Below are 19099 nucleotides of genomic sequence, written 5' to 3' on the forward strand. Positions count from 1 at the left end.
AGAAAAAAGGGAAAGTGAAATTAAAGAACAGCATGCTTCAGTGAGAAATTGTAGAGGGCTATTCAGGTCTGGTCTGGATTCCCAATGTGGATCAAGTGATAGACTAGGCCTCTGGAGAAGAGGGTTCAAATCCCTACTTGGCCATGAAAAATGACTGGAGGAGTGGAACTGGTAAATCCGTGCCTTAAATGCCTAATTTCCTTGAAAGCTCTATTAGGATTGCTGTAAGCTGGTTCCAACTTGTTGGCACATTTAGATCTATCACAGCCAATCTACAGACTAATTCATGATACCTCCAGAGTCCCAGTTTGTTGAATTTTCTAGGCATTTTAAGAACAATTGTTTGTCTTAGCAGGTATTTTAATACCAGCATTGAAATAAGTCTTGATGAGGTGTCCAGTGGACTCTCCTGTCTGCTTTCTTGCAAGCAGTTTCAAGTGATGTAGATTAATGATGTGATTGAAGAATGGCCAACCCTCTCGACCCTTATCTATCCTGGATTGTTGAAGTTTGCCTTTTTTGGGGGGGGGGTATATGAGTGGGTCCTGGGAGTGCTTGGTGTGTCTCTAGATGAGGATGTGGTATCATCTGCCTTTAATTAATCTATTCTGCCAGTGCTCCTCCAAAAGTCCTCCCTGAAACCAATTACAAAATGAGGGGAATGACTGGTTGGTGTTGGATAGATTGACCATCACCTAGCCCAGAAAAATCCTTCCCAGTCACTCAAACCAGTCAGCATGTAAAAAAAGTCCAGCATTTTTTACCCAAATTGCATTTGTTTCTAAAGATGCAGGAGACAAGCACTGCTGCAGAGCAATACAGAATACAACAGGTGGATAATGGTCTTCAGCAATGAGTAACAGTGAAACAGATGCAGTGTGAAAGTTGACCTTCAATGTATAAATAAGTTACAGGCATGGCCTACACTTTAGTTTTCTGTTTTCTCAAGCCTTTGTTTTTCTTACTGCTTCTTCCCTAGATAACTTTTGCAGCCCTTCTGTGACACTAGAGACGCTCAGCCAATAGTTTCTGGAAGTGTCATCATGTCCACTACAGCAAAATCCCTTATTAAACAAATAAAAAAGTGGTAGCTCAGACACTGCATGCACCTAAATTTCATTTCACCATTGCATCTTTCTAAGCTCCAGTGTCCACCAGAAACAAAGAACAAAGTGTGCCTTCAGCTCTCTGTGACTCTCCAGAGGGCCATTCATAATTAGGATCTATTTTTTTTTAAATTCAGCAAGGAGATTCACGGCTCACCTCCTCTGCAAAAGAGAAGCAAAGAATACATTTTAAATGCCTAACATTAGTGTCAACAAACGTGGATCCTGCAAGACAGGTCAGAGATATAAGAATCCCAGCACCTTTGAAAAAAAAAAGGACACATTTAAAAGTTTTTTAAAATAGCCCAGATTTTCAAGGAAGAGTGAACCAGATGTATAAATTACAGTGTAAGGGGAAGACAGAGCGAGGGAAAATTAACAATAAGATTTTGCATATATTACATACTTGGTTTGCCTATGCAAAGCAAGAGTTTATTTCCACATATGCTGAACCATTAAATGACTACAAAGCCATTCCCATAGGAAATAGTCTGCCTGCTTCCCTAGCTCCATATTACAATTCATCTGGGGCCAGCCTCAGCCATCTGGAGCTATTCCTTTGTGGGTGTCTTCTATTGTGTTAATCAGCTGTCTTCTTTGGTCCTACTGTGCATTAGTTCATGGAAGCAAATCTATGGAGAGACGGCCAGTCCATGGTCCTGGCTTTTACACAGGGGACCAGAATATATGAATGTTGAAATAAATATATACAAAGAAGCTAATATGCTTCCATGATGCTTTACTGCTGCTTTGTCCAAATTGGAAAACAATGTGACACCATCTTAAATTTTATCTGAACACTTGTGTCTGGGCTAGAAGCTACTGTATAGATGTTTTGTTGAGTACAGTGGTGCCTCGCATTATGACGTTAATTCATTCCACTGAAATCGCTGTAGAACGAAAACATTGTAATGCGAAATAAAAAAGCCCATAGAAATGCATTAAAACCCAATTAATGTGTTCCTATGGGCTTGAAATTCACTGTCCAGCGAAGATCCTCCATAGCGTGGCCATTTTCACTGCCCGTGCAGCGAGGAATCTGTCCCAGATTCGCGGTGGCCATTTTGAAACCGCAGATCAGCTGGCTGAAAATTGTCGTTTTGCGAGAATCGTTTCCCGAAGCAGGGAACCGATCATCGCAAAGCGAAAAAACCCTATTTAAAACATCGTAAAGCAAATTGCTTTTGCGATCGCAAAAAGTTCGTCGTGATGCGATTTTGTTGTTAAACGGGACGCTCGTCTTGCGAGGCACCACTGTGTACCTCTTTTGGGAGGAAAACAAGGCAAAGACTGATTAAATAAATTAAATAAATGAATACATTTTGTGTTCCACATGAAGAAACATGGATCATTGTCAGTTATGTGTCTATCCCCATCATAGCAAAATATGCTCATAGAAATCAAGCTGTACGGAGATGCAGGTTGTACTTCTTCCATTTACTACAGTTACTTGACGATGACAATTGTACTAATGCATATTAATATTTCCCAGATGCAGGTTGCCTTCTAGAGATAGTTAGGAAAAAAGATCTTGAAAAAGGTGCATTTTTGGACTCCCAGTCCTTTGAATGCCTAAGAAAGTGACCTGTCAGTGACACAGCCAAGCCCTGACAGAATAGTGAAAGAACCTGGATTACTTTCAGTAACCCAGAACATTTGCTGTTATAGTTGTTTATTTTTTTCAGTTAATAGCTGGTCAGTTTTCCATCTAGTAAAATATGTTTTTCGGCATATACTGTATTTTACCCCCTCAAATGGAATTTGGGGCTGAAATCCTGTTGCCTTCTGCAAAAGGTATAAAATTCATTTGCTCCTAGCTGGCAGTTAATGAGTCCCCACTGGGATTCTCAAGCACACACACTCAAAAGAGATTTGTTAATTGTTGGCCAGCAAAGATTGAATGCTATGCTTTTTTCAGGCCAAGATATTCACCTTTTCCAGGTTTTCCCCAGAATGATCTAAAGAGGCAGACTTAGTCCCTAGAACTCATGATTGTACAGTTTTATTCACCCAAACCCACCTCTCCACCTCCTGTCATTCTAGGGCATTGTAAGAATTTTTGCCAAGGAGCCAGATAGTGAAAGGAAAAAGAAAAACAAAAGAAATGAAATGAAAAAAGCAAAGTGCGCTGCCTATATACCACCCCATAGCACTTAAAGCACTCTATGGACAGTTTATGCAGGCTACACACTGACCACCACCACCACCACCACCACCAGTCTGCTGGGTACTTGGTTTACCAACCCAAGAAGGATGGAAGGATGAGTCAACCTCGAGCTGGCTACTTCATTGGAATAGAACTCAGGTCATGAGTTTTGACTGCAGTGCCACAGTTTAACCACTGTGCCATGAGTGAAAAGAAAGGAAAGTGCAGAATTTTGGAAATAATTTTGCAATTTAGCTTTCTATTTCTAGAAATGTTACAAAATGTTTCTCAGAAAAATAGATCTGGGGACAGTTTGTCTCAGATGCGTTGTCATTTTCAGCACCTTCCCCACAGCTTCTAAATGTTTCATTTCTGAGAGGCCATTGTAGAAACATTTGGACTCTACCCCAATTACTCTAATGCAGCTTCTTTCCAATAAAGTCTGTAGTGGGTAAGAGGGAGGGCAGTGTTGTATCCATTTCCAGTAAAAAGGTGAAACTAATGCTGTGCCCTAATTTACGGCTCCACTTTCCTTGAAATGTTATTCCTTTATTTCCTTTATGGAAAACGAGTCTTAGGGATTTTGATGATGGTGATTATTGTTGCATGTTTGAGATTCTCATTGCTGTGATTGTTTTTTTTCCTTGTTCATGAATGCAGTTCATGCAGTTCACATAATGGATCATGCAGTAGCAAAACCGATCTTACATTAAAAAGAGACCATACCATAAACACATACACAGACAACTCTGAACATTACATCTGCTCTCCTGTTCTAGCAAACTCTAATTCAGACTGCATATTGATTGATCTGTGAGGAGTTGATAGAGATGGTTCCTGCAGCTTTATAGCAGGATATTAAACTCTGCTATCATCGATTACCCCACCTACAGCTGGATTTTTACATCTATTCACCCATCCGTACCATGACTTCAGCATATGTTATGTATGACACAACTAGATTCCAGTGTGTTTTCAGAAATTAATGCCATCCAGGTGAAAAAAAAGACTTCTCATGAAATAGCATCTGTCAACTTGTCATATTTTAAACCCATATAAAGTTGGATTTAAAGAGGCTGTTGAAATTATATTTTTTCCTTAGGATTTTGGGAGGGGTTATAGGTGGAGTCTAACGCCTTGTCCTACCAGGGACGTCAAAGTCAAGGAACTTTCTAATATCTAAGCAATGTCTCCTAATTAGAAGAGGGAGGCTTAAGGAGACATTCTGGGATAGAATAGGCCCCAAGATATTTAGATCCAGGGCAACAGCAATCAAAACGATTTCATGATGTGTGGCTTACTTAGTGAATTCAAGGAATATACTTTTTTGTTCACAGAGAGAAAGTATGGAATAAATATATTTCCCTGTTCCTTTTCAGAATGATTTTTGAAAGATAAATGGTAGATATAAATGGAATAACATAGCTGCCATATCTAGGATTTATTAATTTATGTTTGCAGTTCATTTAAACACTAATTTGAATGAAAAAAAAGAGATAAAACCAAAGTTTTGATGAAGGGAGATAGATGCAAGCACATATGTTAATTTACTCTATAGACTCAAGTATTCTTTTAAAACTATATCAATCAGGGTCAAACAGGAAAAAAAAATCAGGTTTATTCTTGATAGCTCCACCACAGAGATGATGTTCTGCAATAATGTCAGATTCTGTTAGATCATTACTTCCTTTCCTATGGTTTAGGAACCTTCTGATTCTGAGGCAACATTAATCTTACAGCTTTGAGTAACTTCTGTGAAAGCAACTTTTACAGATAGATGTTGACAAGTGGTACCTTCTTGCTGTGTGGGGTTAGCTAACAAAGTTATTTTTTTAAGGACATTGCATTCCATTGCTCTCCCTCACCTCATTTTCCCTCTCTCTTTCTTTTTTCTTTCATTTGTCTTACCCAGCCTGCTCACATCTTCTTATGCATGAGTGATGTGTTCGGTTTGGTTACGTAACAATCCACTGTTTGTGAATGAATTCACTACATAGGATGTCTGGTTTCTTACTTGAAACAATACAGGTGAAAGAAGGATCATAATGTGGAAGACTATTCATATCAGTTTTTAATCTGCATCCCTTTTTTTCACTATGATATCCATGTGGGTCCTATTTAGTATTGAATTAAGAGAACAGAACTACAGCCACTCCATCTAAAGTCCAAGGTAGGAATGAAAGCCCCTTCCCTAACCTCTTGTGAAACTCAATGACTTGATCAGGCTGCTGGTCTGTTGATCATCAGCACCAGTGTGTCTCTTTGAGAAGTCCAGGAAGGGCCCTCAAAATCAAATAAACCTTTTCACTTTTTTCCCCCTGTGTGTGTTTATGGATCTCAACTCTTGTCCTCCTTTGCTTTCAAAGAGAATTGCAGGCTTTGATAAAGGTGTTCACACAGGCAGTTCCTCACCATCCTCTGTGATGTTTGCCTAGATTCTGCTTGCTTACATTTAATTTCAGTCATAATCCAAAGAGTTTGTGCACCAGGCACCACAACTGCCAAGTGTGAAGTGACTTGTGTTGTATGAATATCATATTTCAAAAATGATGAAAAGCCCTTTAACGGGAAGAGGCAATAACTTAAGTATAATTGGACAGACCAAATGAAAAGAGCTCTCACTGGCATATACAAATACAAATATTCCAGAAAGAAGTGTGACAATTATCAAGATTATTGCACTGTATTTAGCTATGTGGTCATTCTAGGAGTCCAGAGAAAGCAGATGATCTGGGAAAGAGCTGTGAAGGACTTTTCATTGCTGCTGTGTTGCTGATAAGAATGAGAAAGTCAGTTTTGTCTTTCCCCATTGCTAAGTTTAAAAAAAAACTTTGCATTTTTCTATCCTTAACATGTGACTTTCTGAACAAACTGAAATCAAATCCTCTCTTGCACTGTCTAAATTCAGAAGGTGCAGCTGTTCTTGACAGGGATGTAAAATGTACTTGACATTTTTTTTGATCCCTGAAATCTATGACATTTTGCCACAATGGGGGAATCCCTCCAGGACCCCTTATGGAGACTGATAAATGTCATGGAGCAGCAACTGGGAGAAATATTAAGCAATGTTTTCTCTACCTCACAGACAACCTTCCAGTTTACTACTAAGACTAAATCCACCCGTCTTGCCCTGCTTGGTCCTGAACTACTATTATCCTTCCCAGGATTTGTGTACCTCCTAAATTATAGCCTCTTAGCCCGGTCAGTTTCACAATGTTAGTCAATATTAGAGGATGAAATTGACAAGCAGTGGTGGTAAGGAGTCACAGAGAGGATTTTTGCACAGAATTGCAAGAAGTTACACGTAGGATTTCACAGGAAGAAACGGGAAGGCATTTTGCTCACTGGGAAGAAAGTAGAAACAAACAAAAGTAGAAAGCCCTGTAGCATGCTGGAGCCTCTAGACTGACAACCCTAACTCTGACAATGCATAGGATGTCCCTGCTGAGAAACCTTTCTGCCAGGGAGGAAATAAGGATCCTATTTCAACATCAACAGGATTGAGTACACATGGATTGATCTCCAGATTTTTTAAGAGTTCAACACTCAATGCCCTAAGTGTGGATAGCTGAATCTGTGCGTTTCATTTTCTCTCATGTAAAGATTGTTAAAATCTCAGAGAAATGTCTGCTGATACCTCACTGCTTGTGCTGCCTTCTACGTTAATGGAACGCAAGGACTTCAGGCTTTGGTTCTTACTCTCTTTTCCCAGCTGGCAGAAAAATGAGATGTCACAATTTTCCTTCTGCCCCTGTCCTTGTTTTGACCACAAGCTGTCAGCACATAGTCTGCTTGATGTGAGCCTTTTTCTGTCAATCTGTATTTGTCTGCAAACTAATCCATTTTTCACTTTTTCAGGCCAAAATGCCAACCAGACTATAGTTATCATTCTGTCTATGCATTTCTCTGAATTGTTTTGATGAAGTTCTCTCAAAAAAATTCATAGAAATGTCAATTTATATGAAAAAGTGTATATAAAGGAAAGCTACATAGGAAAAAAAAAAAACATTTATGCCAGGGAAGATGGATTTTGAAAAGTTACCTTTTTTAGAACTGCAATTCCAGTATGTAATTTCCTCCCTATTTTTTGTTGCTGGCCAAAAAAAATAGGTGGAGACGTTTAAAAGTTATTTTGCCAAGTTCTGGGGATTGCTGTACAAACTGTATATATTAGAAGTGTAGTGAACTACATGCTTGGGAGAAAGGAACTATGAGGTCCACGGCTACTGATTTACATAATGGAGTGGAAGAGGTTTGTTGGAAGAAATGATCTCAAACCTGAGAATATCAGTCTTCATATGAAGCAGCAACAGACCAAATAAAGAGGAAATACAAAGGAACCTTAATTGCTTGTCTCTCTTTTGCCATTAATAGACACAGAGTCAACTTTGAGCAGCATGATTGTCTTCCAGTGAGAGAAATTGCTTGTGAAAACTGTGGTAAATATTTTTGCGGATTTGTGCATGGATATCCATGGAACTGAAAAGGACCAGAAACAGGTTGATTTCTACCAGACGAAAAAAAAAAGCAAAAAAAAAAAAAAAAAACACACACACACAGAAGAAATGAAAAAAGTGGTACTTTAAAGACTAACTACTCTATTTTAATGTGATCTTTTGTGGATCAAGTCTACTTTGTCAGTTGACACAAGCAGAAGACTGTATGAATCAATGTGGCATTTCACACTTGGAAATCTCTGTTCATCCCTGGAGCCCTCTTCAGGTTTTCTGAGTGTTTGAGATCTCCTCATCCAAGGAGTTGGGATGGAGACAGGTTGAGCAGCTCAGTCCTCTCCTTCACCATTCTCTTTCTCCTCCACAAGAAGTGTGATAAGGTCTTGCTAGAGCTTTATCAATGCACACAGTTTAGAACCCTAGAAATCAGAGAGAGAATTGGTGATTTCCCCCCCTTGTTCTGCACTGATTTTCCTCATGGTTTTCGGAGCAGATCAAAGACTTGTGAAGCAGGTTGGTCTCTCTGATGGCACATAGTGCAGAAAACTAGGTAGGGTTGGTGAGTTCTTGGGCCCCCAATGTCGGGCCCCCAACGTCTGGCAACTCAGATCATGCAATTCAGGAGTAGCTGTGGGACAGCTTTTGACCCTGAAGATGAGCTTCTTAAAGCTATGAGACTTGGAGAAGAAATAGCTCCAGGAAGCTTTTGTAGGTAAATCCCACTTCTTCAAAGCAAGTACCAAAAGGCCAAGTGTTTGTGGCAAGATGGGGTTTGCCAGGTGGTTAGTCGTAGATGTAAAGTTCGTGACAAGATGAATTTCACCAGGCACATGGTGAAGATGTGATACCTTTATAGGCCACTAATAAAAAAAATAGAAAAGCATACAGCATGCAAGCTTTCGTGGGTAAATCCCATTTCTTTAAAGCAAGTACAGTGGTGCCTCCCTTAACGATTGCCCTGCATTACAACGAATCCACTTTACGACGATCTTTTTGCGATCGCAATTGTGATCGCAAAACAATGGTCTAAATGGGGGAATTTCACTTAGCATTGATCAGTTCCCTGCTTCGGGAACCAATTTTCGCTTTACGACGATCAAAAACAGCTGATTGTCGGGTTTTCAAAATGGCCACCGGGTGCTTAAAATGGCTCTCCGCTGTGTTTAGGGACGATTTCCTCGCTATACAGGCAGCGAAAATGGCCACTGTATGGAGGATCTTCGCTGGACGGTGAGTTTTTACCCCATTGGAACACATTGAACGGGTTTCAATGCGTTTCAATGGGGTTTTTAATTTCGTTTTACCATGTTTTTGCTTAACGGCGATTTTCCTGGAACAGATTATCGTTGTTAAGCGAGGCACCACTCTATCAAAAGTACCCGTAAAAGCGTGCATATTGTTATGATGTTTTATTTTTTATTAGTGGCCTATAAAGATCTCACCTATTCCTACATTTATATTTTGTAATGGTCACACGGCTCCCCATTTTTATCTCAATAGTTCCAGGAAGGGTTCTCCATGTGAAGTGCCCATTTGTGTCAGGATGGAGAATACACCAGAGCAGGGAAATGTGCCCTTGAGACAGAAAGGAGGAGATGAAGAGGTCCATTATAGCTCCCACAGTAGAGGAAGCCCCATTACAGGATTATTACAAATGTTTAATAAACTTGTGGGCCTAGTTCACGCTCTTCATTGTGTCCTATTTTTTTCCTTCCAAGAGGAAAATCACTACTACAAGCACTTTAACAGCAACTGTAAAGGACTTAAAGGACATGAGGATTTCAAGCATGCACATTTAAAGAATGCCTTTGTTTCAGAACCTTTCATAATATATATATTCTAGAGTTTTGCTCATTCTACCCATCAGCCAATACTTCTAACCTTATTCTGTAGTAGGATCATAAAACCCATTAGATGTACTTTATCTCAAAAGGAGCACATGTCACCTCACTTATTTGTACATCACTCAACCATCCAAGCATCTATGTGCAAGAAGGAAATGGAGATGTCTTATTTTTGTGACACCTATTTCCGAGGAGCAGAAAAATGTGAAGTTTTGAATGTTGCCACATGTCAAATACCGATGAGAAATGATTGCTTCTAAATTTAACTCGTTATTTTAACTATTTTTTATTCTTCACTCTGCTACATCATAATCATTTTATTTTATTCTTTCCTGTGTTGCCACTGACAGGGAGGAAAAGAAAGTCTGAAATAAAAATAGTCTCTTCTATTGTTTTGTGTTTTCTCCCCATGAACAAGACATTTTACAGCTTGTGGTAAAACTATGCTGAGGGTCAGATTGAGCCGAATGACACCAAAACTGTCATTCTGTCTCTGCCCATTTTAATAATCTTTAGCTGGGATGTCTCTGGACAAGGATTTTATTGTCTAACCCCTAGACCCACCTCACTCATAAAGCTAGATCCAATTATTAGTACCAAATAGAGTAGACTCACTAAATAAAAGGGACATTGAAAGGCCAGTGCCTTTGATTTGATAGGACTATCCTCTTTGGGTCTAATAATTCAGATTTAGTCCATAGAATTTTTCTGGAAACATAGGTATTGTTGTCCTCTATTAACCCTCCTGCGTTCTACCTTTGCCTCCTGCATATTGTAAGTATGGATTGGTTAAACAAATTCCTCAGGCAAATCTGTACATCTCGTTTCATGCATGTCTAAAACCACGGTTCAGAACCATAATCCAGCCAATCTTTCTCTCTCTGTCTCTGTCTCTGTCTCTGTCTCTGTCTCTGTCTCTGTCTCTGTCTCTCTCTCTCTCTCTCTCTCTCTCTCTCTCACTCACACACACACACACACACACACACACACACACACACACACACACACACACACACACACACACACACACATCCCTGAGGCTCAAAAATCCCCATTGAAATAGTTCTCCATGAGGCATTGTGGAGAAAAAAAGTGGTAGGTGCCACCAGCAATGCTAATCCAGCTTCTTTCCTGCCAATGGTGCCACTGTCCCTCAAGGTAGAGGGAGGAATTCACTGATTCTGTTGGCTCTGGAGTAAAAGAGACCCAAGTAAAGCTGCCGTAGCCACAGCCAAATGGAGAGGGAGGGAGGACTTGGCTGGGTCCTTAAGGGTGCCACCAGGAGAGTGGCTGCTGAATGCCATATTAAATGTGCAACCATGTATAGGCATCCTTCAGTCTCGAGAGACTATGGTAACATGCTCTGAATCGAGGAGTGTCCTCTCCAGAGCATGAAGCCCGGGTAAGGTAATATGGAGGATAGGCTGTTACCCAAGCAGCAGATCCCCCCTCTCCACATTGCTGAAATGGTCCAATGGAAAGGCAAGAGCCAATACAACTGGTTCCAGCAATGTCGCAGGAGTTGGCAGAATGACACATGCTGCCTTCGGGACTCCAGTCTACGGTGTTGTCATTGTATCACCAGGTGTCAGTAGGGCAAGATTCACTTCTCATCCTATGTCACTCTGGCCCCAGTGTGATAGAGCTGTGGTCCTAGTAGCATAGCCAATGTGCATCTCGAATGGCATTTCCAATACCTCTGCGTATCCATAGAGAATAATATTGTGACTATTTCTTATGACCACTTTGATGTTAGGCTTCTGCGTATCCATAGCAAAAGATAGATTCGTTTGAAAGGTGGGACTGGAGGCAAGGTTTGCAGATACCCTAGACTGCCAGAAAGATAAACAAATGGGTCCTAGAGCAAACCAAGCAAGAATTATCTATAATGTAAAGGCAAGATAGCACAGCCAAGTGCATAAGATGTATCACAGAAAAGAGCGTTAGGCATTCAGTCCTGTTAAGGAGTGAGAAAAGAAACTCCAAGATACTGGATATCAGATATAGGTAATTCTAAAAATCACTCTTTCATAAAGTTATAAGTTGGAGGTGATTTGAAAGTACGTAACAACAATCTATAGCACACTGAAACCTCACCTTTTTCTTATGCCTACATTGGTGGATGTTACTCAGATGAATATTTCCACCAAGGAAGTGCAGTATGACCCCCTTATCCACAGCATCAATATCTGCTGATTCACTTATTCATGGTTAGAAAATAATAAAATATTAATAGAAAAAATCCTAGAAATATATATTTCTAAATATGAAGTAGAGGAAACTCCAGCTTCGTGTACAGCGTCAAAACACTAGACGCTGTTCCAAGTCCTCCATTCAGAGTACGTTACCATAGTCTCTCGAGACTGAAGGATGCCTATGATGATGAGAACTGGCCACTAGAAGGCGCCAGAAACCATGCTGCATAAAAATAACGTTCACCAAAATCTGCAATTTTTGACATCCGCAGGGGGCCTGGAACCACCCACCCTCCCCCCATGGATACAAAGATTGTACTGTAAACTTCTGGCACTCTTTTCTCTAAATCAGTCCTCTGCTCTCTTCCTTTCTTTGGCAGGCAGGCTGTCCAACATTTCATATTTTTCTACTGCTAAAGTTAGTGAAAAATATTTTTAGTGGCATTTTCAGAGGAGTAGCAAAGTTATCGTATCATCTGTTGCAACAAAACAAGCAAAGCATCTTGTGCCCCTGGAAAAGCTAACAAATTTTATTTGATGTAAGCTTTGATGGACTGCAGCCCACTTCTTCTTAGGGAATCTCTGTGACCTGCCTTTCTCTTCTTTGGGTCCTAATCAGCTATGGTATATTTAACATTAATGTTTTGGGTACTTTTCTGATTTGTCTGCTAAATGAAAATGTCTTAATGTGAAAAATTTCCTTTAGTATCCAGAGGTGTCTGTTTTTAGTTTAAAATCAGTGGTAGGATTAAGACCAAAGCTTAGAAAGGTTGTGGGTTTTGTTTGTTTGTTTGTTTGTTTGTTTGTTTGTTTGTTTTGGATTACAACTCCTAGAAATGATGAGTCAGTTTAGCCAGGGATTCTAGGAAAGTTATATTACATATAATATCTCAATAAAAGAAAGTAGCTTCTAGGACAGATGCCATGTTCTATAGAGAGGGAGAAAAAGAAGGAGAGGTACTAAGGTTATGTAATAAGGAAATGCCCATCAGAAGGAAAAGCAAAGTAGTTATCATGCCTGCACCTTTCTGTGAATATGAATGGTGGCTCTGAAGATGAATGGGAACTGGCTTGTTATGCAGTACAAATGAAAAACATCATGATGAATGCTGGCAAGTCTGAGGAAGCTCTTTATTTTAAATGAGATGCTTAAGGAAGCTGGGAACAGGACAGCAAATGCAGCAAAACGGGAAGTACCCTGTTTTCATATACATTTGGGTGTTGAGCAAGGGGGTGGATTTAAAAAAAAACAAGGAAAGAAAACATTGTTAAAGCTTGCTTAGAGGAGAATCTCAGAAGTTAAACCATTTTGACCCTGCTCCCTGTGCATAAGGCTGTTCTATTACAAACTGGTGTTAGCATACATGTAAAAAGGCTGTAACAATGTTTCATGTAACTTGATGATGTCCTTTTCCAGCTTCGTGGCGCAGTCTATCAAGTGGATTTGGACCCAGATTTAATACGTTATTCAGCTGTAGAAGTCACATGTTTACCTCAAATAAATTGCAGTCTTTGGCCATTCTTTTTTTTAGTTGACAATTACATTCACATCTTCCTAACATCTGCCATGCTAACTTTAACTTCAAAGTTTTTTATTCCAATAGGATCCAGTGCTCAGAATGCTACTGGTCTTTCCATAAGATGTACATAACTTGCTATGGCTAATAGCAACTAATCAGCAAGTTGTGAGGGCTCACCTTGAGCTTTTGGTTCCAGCCATGAGATATCAAGGATCATTTACCAGTGACACCCATTTATGACTTTTGATTAACATTTTGCATAATCTCTAAACAACAGAGCACTCCTGGACACACAGTTCACTGTGTCGTTTTACAATCAAAACAGATTTAGTTCTCACAAATCTTTCATTGCCCTGTTTGAAAATCCATGCCAGCTGATTAATGGATCATGAGCAATCACAAATAATCCTTAAAAAAGACAATTCCTCCATCCAGAAATCCTTTTTCATGATACATATATTTTGTTTTCTACTTGAGAAAGAAACCAGGAAACAAATCTATGATATCCTTTGGGCCACATTTTATATGAAAGTAGCTCAGCAAAGAGTAAGTTAGTGTATAGTCTAATAATTTTTAATTGGGACAATTTATTGATGTATACTGTATACCGAATATATTTTTATAGTCATTTTGAAAAATCTCTTTATATTTTTAAGGACAAATTCTCCAGGCACTAGATCAATGGAACTTAAGTGCAAAGACTCTTGTGTATTTCACTTCTGATCAAGGGGCCCATGTTGAAGAAGTGTCAAGCAGTGGAGAAGTCAACGGTGGCTATAATGGAATATATAAAGGTATGTGTCATGTAGCAAATTATTAAACAAGAAAACAAACAAACAAATTTGTAGAATGGTATTTTTGATGGAAGGTTTCATTTTTTAAAAAAGTGAATATGCATTCTAGGCTGAATGATGGTGGTGAGGAGTTCCATCAGCAGGGTTGGCCCTTTCGTTAGGCAACATGAGGTGGTTGCTCAAGCAGTAGATTCTGATGGATAATAGACAGATGCTGGTGGATCATAATCAGTGAAGGGACCAAGAACTTCATTGTATATGCTATCCAACTAAAGCTGCACTACTAGATGATAGATTATGCTCTTTCATTGTCAATTTTCCAGAAAGATTTAGTTACTAGTATGCTTAGTTTTGACACATGGAAGGAGGAGCATCATTTTGTTCTTTATACCAGGGGGAGAAGAGCATTGGGCTAAGCCTGCATTTTACTAATAGTTCCAAAGCATTTAGGGCACATATTTAGAACACATATTTAGAGTATGTTGTATGATGTATGTGTGTTTTAGCAAAAGAAGGCAGAACTAGGATCAAAACAAAGCAAATGGCTCAAATTGCCTGCTTTAAGCTACTTAATAATTATTGGAAAACTGAAAGCTTGAGAGAGAAAGCATTTTTTAAAAAAAAATCTTTGTAGAGCAACATTGATATTTTTTAATTGTTATTTTTTTCTTTCCTCTTTTTTTATTTTGCTTTTAGAGGAAGATGAGCCAAATAGGGTCACTTGTGGTGTGGTTTCTGGACCCAAAAACTACCCAGTCCTTATATGTGGGTGCCAGGATTGCACCAGATGACCTGTAGATGACCTTAAGCAACACTATTTATCTTGCTCCAGCCTGCTCCAATTTGGTTGTCTAGTTGCACCCTTAAGTATGAAAGCATCCTCCTGTGTTGGATGTTCAGAAGATCTCAGACAGGAGAAAGGTCACGCAGGAGTTTGCTCTGTATTGCATAAAAATAGATATATGGGAAATGCTGTAGTACACCAGTATATCTGCAATCCCAGCCAGAGCTTTCAAAAGTAATTCTTCTGGACTACAGCTTTCCAGAAATGCTGGCCCAGCACGGCGTCTTCTCTTTCCCAACCTTGCAAGTCTGAAAAAGCTGCAATATATGCTGTGTCTGTTTCATAGAAACGACAACACCACAATAATAATCTCCTGTATCCTAGATACACAACAATGGAAGCTGTTATGTTTCTAGACAATAAGATTCTTTGTCGGAGGTCTTTGAAAATTCCTTTACTGTTTTCTACCAAGCTGTCTTAGTGCATAGATGAAGCCAACTTAGAGCTAGGAAGGAAAACTGATAAATTCATTTTTCTACTTTAATGAGTTTATTAAAACAGAGACCAGAGAGGAGTTTTGAAGTAATCCTTTATTTTTAAAATAAAATGAACATGGATGTTTAAGGGACACTTAACCAAAGTCCTAAGAATAATTGCCCAAAGCATCCCTGGTGGAGAGAAGGATGAAGCCCACAGCTGGGACTTCCTGTCCCTGACATATGTATTTGAGGTCCATTGAATTGTAGAACTTTAGAGCTGGAAGGATCATTGAATCCAATCCCTACGAAAACAGGAAATCCATAGCTAAAGCATCCTTGACAGCTAGCCTCTTTGAGTCGAGCTGCCTATTAAGAGGAAAGGGTATTCCCTGCAATTAACCTGTTTCCCCTTACAATGGAACCAGCACTCAGCAATCATACTTGTCAATTAAAACTGTGTTTCCTTTCCAACGACTCTAATCATACAATGTAAGCACACTAAATATAAGATGGTTTGATAATACAAATCGTATGGTATGACTAACATCTATTTCAGCTTAATGGATCACCTCTTCTAAAAATGTACTCAATATATAATCTAATTAACTTTTTACTAGGAAGGAGGGGGAAAAAACAAAAGAGTTTTCCTTCACAGGCAAAAGTGTTATTTTAGGGAGCTGTGTAGCTGATTAATCAGTAGCCTTGGAAGACATTCTAGAGTTCCCATCTACAATAGTTGAGTCAATCTGCAACTACACTTGCAAGCTGTATCACTCCGATTCAGCTTTGCTGCATCCTGATTTGCAGCCTGTTTTATGCTTCTTTTGAGATGAGGTGAACACATGGAGACCACGGATTGTTTCATTGTCAGTCTCCACCCTGGCCCCTCAATCCGATGTGGTTTGATCCATGCCACATCCCACCCACACCTTCTTTGATCCTACTCTCAGTCAATCGCTGGCTCTTGTTTCACAGTTCATTGTAAAGATGGTAGGCTGTTCAAAGTATTGTATAGCATTAGAGGAAAGGGACAGTTTTCTGGTGTTCTCCATCACATGTAAGCACATACAGGCATACTATGGAAACAAAGTAATTGTTTTAGTTTGTTGGAGTTGTTTCTATTTCATATTGAGCTTTATCTCTTTGTTTTGTCCATACAGAGGTGAACTAATATATCAGTGGAGGAGTCTATTGCTAAATTCAGTAGTTTGTTTAAAACAAAGTTCTTTGGGGCAACAAGGGAGAACGAACACAGGGGTAGGTGCTTCTGCTGTCCAAAAATCATGGCCAACTTGGTACTTCACCAGAATACCAGAAATGGGAGCTCAAGATGCAGGACTTGCTATCGAGTCAGACTTAAGTCATACCAGTAACTTGACTTGCTCAGGTTTGTTTTTTTCAATGACTCAAACTCAACACAACTCGGAAACCACCCCCCACTCCTTTTTACCTGAGGAAAAAGTGTGTTTTTATTAGGGACTTGGATTTGGAACTTGGGACTGAGAACCAAAGACTTGCCAACGTCCCTGCAGAATACTGCCCAAAGTCATACCCCCTCCTCCCATCCTTTTGGAGAATACTGTGGCGATCTCCTCTGAAGCCCCTATTCTCCCAGGCCTTCACAAGGTTCTCGCTCTTCTTCCTTCTTCGCTGCCACCAGGTATTGCTGCCTCAATACCATTCACTCAAGGAGACATGTGTACTTTTGAAACTTAACTTATTTATTTGATCAGGGAGGTTAACATCTGATTAATATACAGTAGGTAAATCACAGGTTGCTAATCACTTGATTCTGAATCAGTTTTACTTTAACTTTAAAGCTTTATCAACTCTCTGTTCCATTCAGCGTCCTCACAGATCTCTATCTCACTCTCAGTTCACTCTTAAGTTTCACACGGTCTCTCACTACCAGAATCTCTCTCACTCACAGAATCCCTCTCACTCACGGAATCTCACAGAATCTCTCTCCTACTCCATACACCAGCCTTTTATATCCAGCCCCCTCCCCCCCTTGGCACCGCCTTCCATCCACTCATTGGCTCCATCTCCACTGCTCAGCTGTGACGGACAGGTGAGGGCAGGGCTGTTCGCTACAAATACAACTACTGACCACACAGGGAGAACATGATTCAAATCTCTCCAACTTGAAAAAAGGAGAAGCTTTGCCTCCACCTCCGCCTCCTGCTGCTGCGTACATCACCGGAAGGGACAAGGCAGCGATGTGAGCTGGAGGTGAGCCCTGGCAGTCGAACTGGAGGAGGCAATGGGTGGCAGCAGCAACAGCAGCAAGAGGTGCCCAAGTGTGTGCAACTGCTGCTTTGCTTCTGCCCCCTTCCATGTATAAAACAACCCTCAATTTCCCCTCTAATTATTTTAGGGAAAAGTGTCATTTTATACACAGGAAAATACGGTAGCTCTTTTGTTTGCTGCTGTTCCAAAGGGCCCCAGCCACTTTGCTTTCTTTCAGATCCCAAGTATATTTTTTTAAATACACAAAATCACAGCGATTCATGAACGTGCATCTGCTTCTGTAATTTTGATTTCTTACATATTTAATGGTAGCATCTCATACTTTTAAATTCCAAAATGAATGTAACCCTTGAGTTTTTGTATCCAAAGAAGAAGAACTATATCTTCTGAAATTGAGTACCTGATTAGTTTAATGAGCTTCCCGGGTTCAAGAGAGACTAGACAGTCATGTCAAAATTCTGGTTGTGTCTGTTTATAGAGTATTTTTGGAAAGTAATGTCAAGTGGAGGGGTTAAGCAAATGACTGGCTGAATATTATGATATCGTCTAAAGTTTGTATGATTAGGCTGTTAAAAGGGAAATGCTGAAAATGTAATCCAGACTCTTAAATGAAAGAACTAATTGCTACTAGAAAGAAAAAAGCAAAACAAAACTAAAGGGTCCCATCTCCGAGTGCTGATTGGTATGTCGCCATAGTGACATGCTCTCTCTATCTCTACAGCTGCATGTAATCCCACAATATTCCCATAACATCTCTACAGAAGCACATGAAATATGTGATTATTTTCTATGTTACCTTTCTTCTTCTAGCAGCCAAAAGAAAATGGTACAGAATGTTAGATATCAATGTGACAACCCCAGACCTACTGGGATATGCCACAGTTTCACTAAGCTGCCACCAACCATTCCCTATAAGAAGTCACACAGACCAGGGATGGATTTTTAACAAATAAAAGAACAAGGTTTATTTAAATAACACACAGGGAAAATAAAATGATCAAGTGAATAAGATGCAGTAACATGGCTTAGTCTCAATCATACATACACCAGTTTGGTTCACACAGAACACCTTTAAATAAAGCACAGACCCTGAACCTATCAGTTCTGGCTAACCAATACAGACACCTGAACCTATCAGGTAGGTACTGACTGACACACAGTAGTACCCTGTCTGACACACAGACTCCCACACCAGCTTCTTCTCTCAGCTGCTCCTTCTTCTCAACTTCTCCACACAGGATCCCCATATATATACAGTACAGCCCCTCCTCCTGATGTCCCGCCTTCCACTCCCCATAGGATGGAACTTTCCCTCCAAACCCATGACAGACAGGTAACATCAGTGCTGTATGTAACACCTCCCCTCTTTAAGTTTCTTGGGACTATCATAACAAATGACCTGACTTGGAGTGCAAACACCGCTGCGTTAATCAGGAAGGCACAACAACGGTTGTATTTTCTAAGGATTCTTAGAAAGCAACAATTGACTGAGAGTTTGTTAATCACCTTCTATCGGAGTTCGATTGA

General features: G+C 39.8%; 1 protein-coding gene across 2 annotated transcripts in view; it reads left to right on the forward strand.

Moving 5' to 3' along the window:
- STS (steroid sulfatase) overlaps positions 1–19099 on the forward strand; it is a 172110-nt gene that overhangs the window by 77158 nt on the left and 75853 nt on the right. For both annotated transcript variants that reach the window (XM_078390363.1, XM_072994393.2), the window contains exon 7: positions 13922–14059. In XM_078390363.1, coding sequence (XP_078246489.1) covers positions 13922–14059 — 138 coding nt within the window. The remainder of the gene's footprint in view (positions 1–13921; positions 14060–19099) is intronic.

This window comes from Pogona vitticeps, chromosome 3 (assembly GCF_051106095.1).
Source record: "Pogona vitticeps strain Pit_001003342236 chromosome 3, PviZW2.1, whole genome shotgun sequence".
NCBI classification, from domain to species: Eukaryota; Metazoa; Chordata; class Lepidosauria; order Squamata; family Agamidae; genus Pogona; species Pogona vitticeps.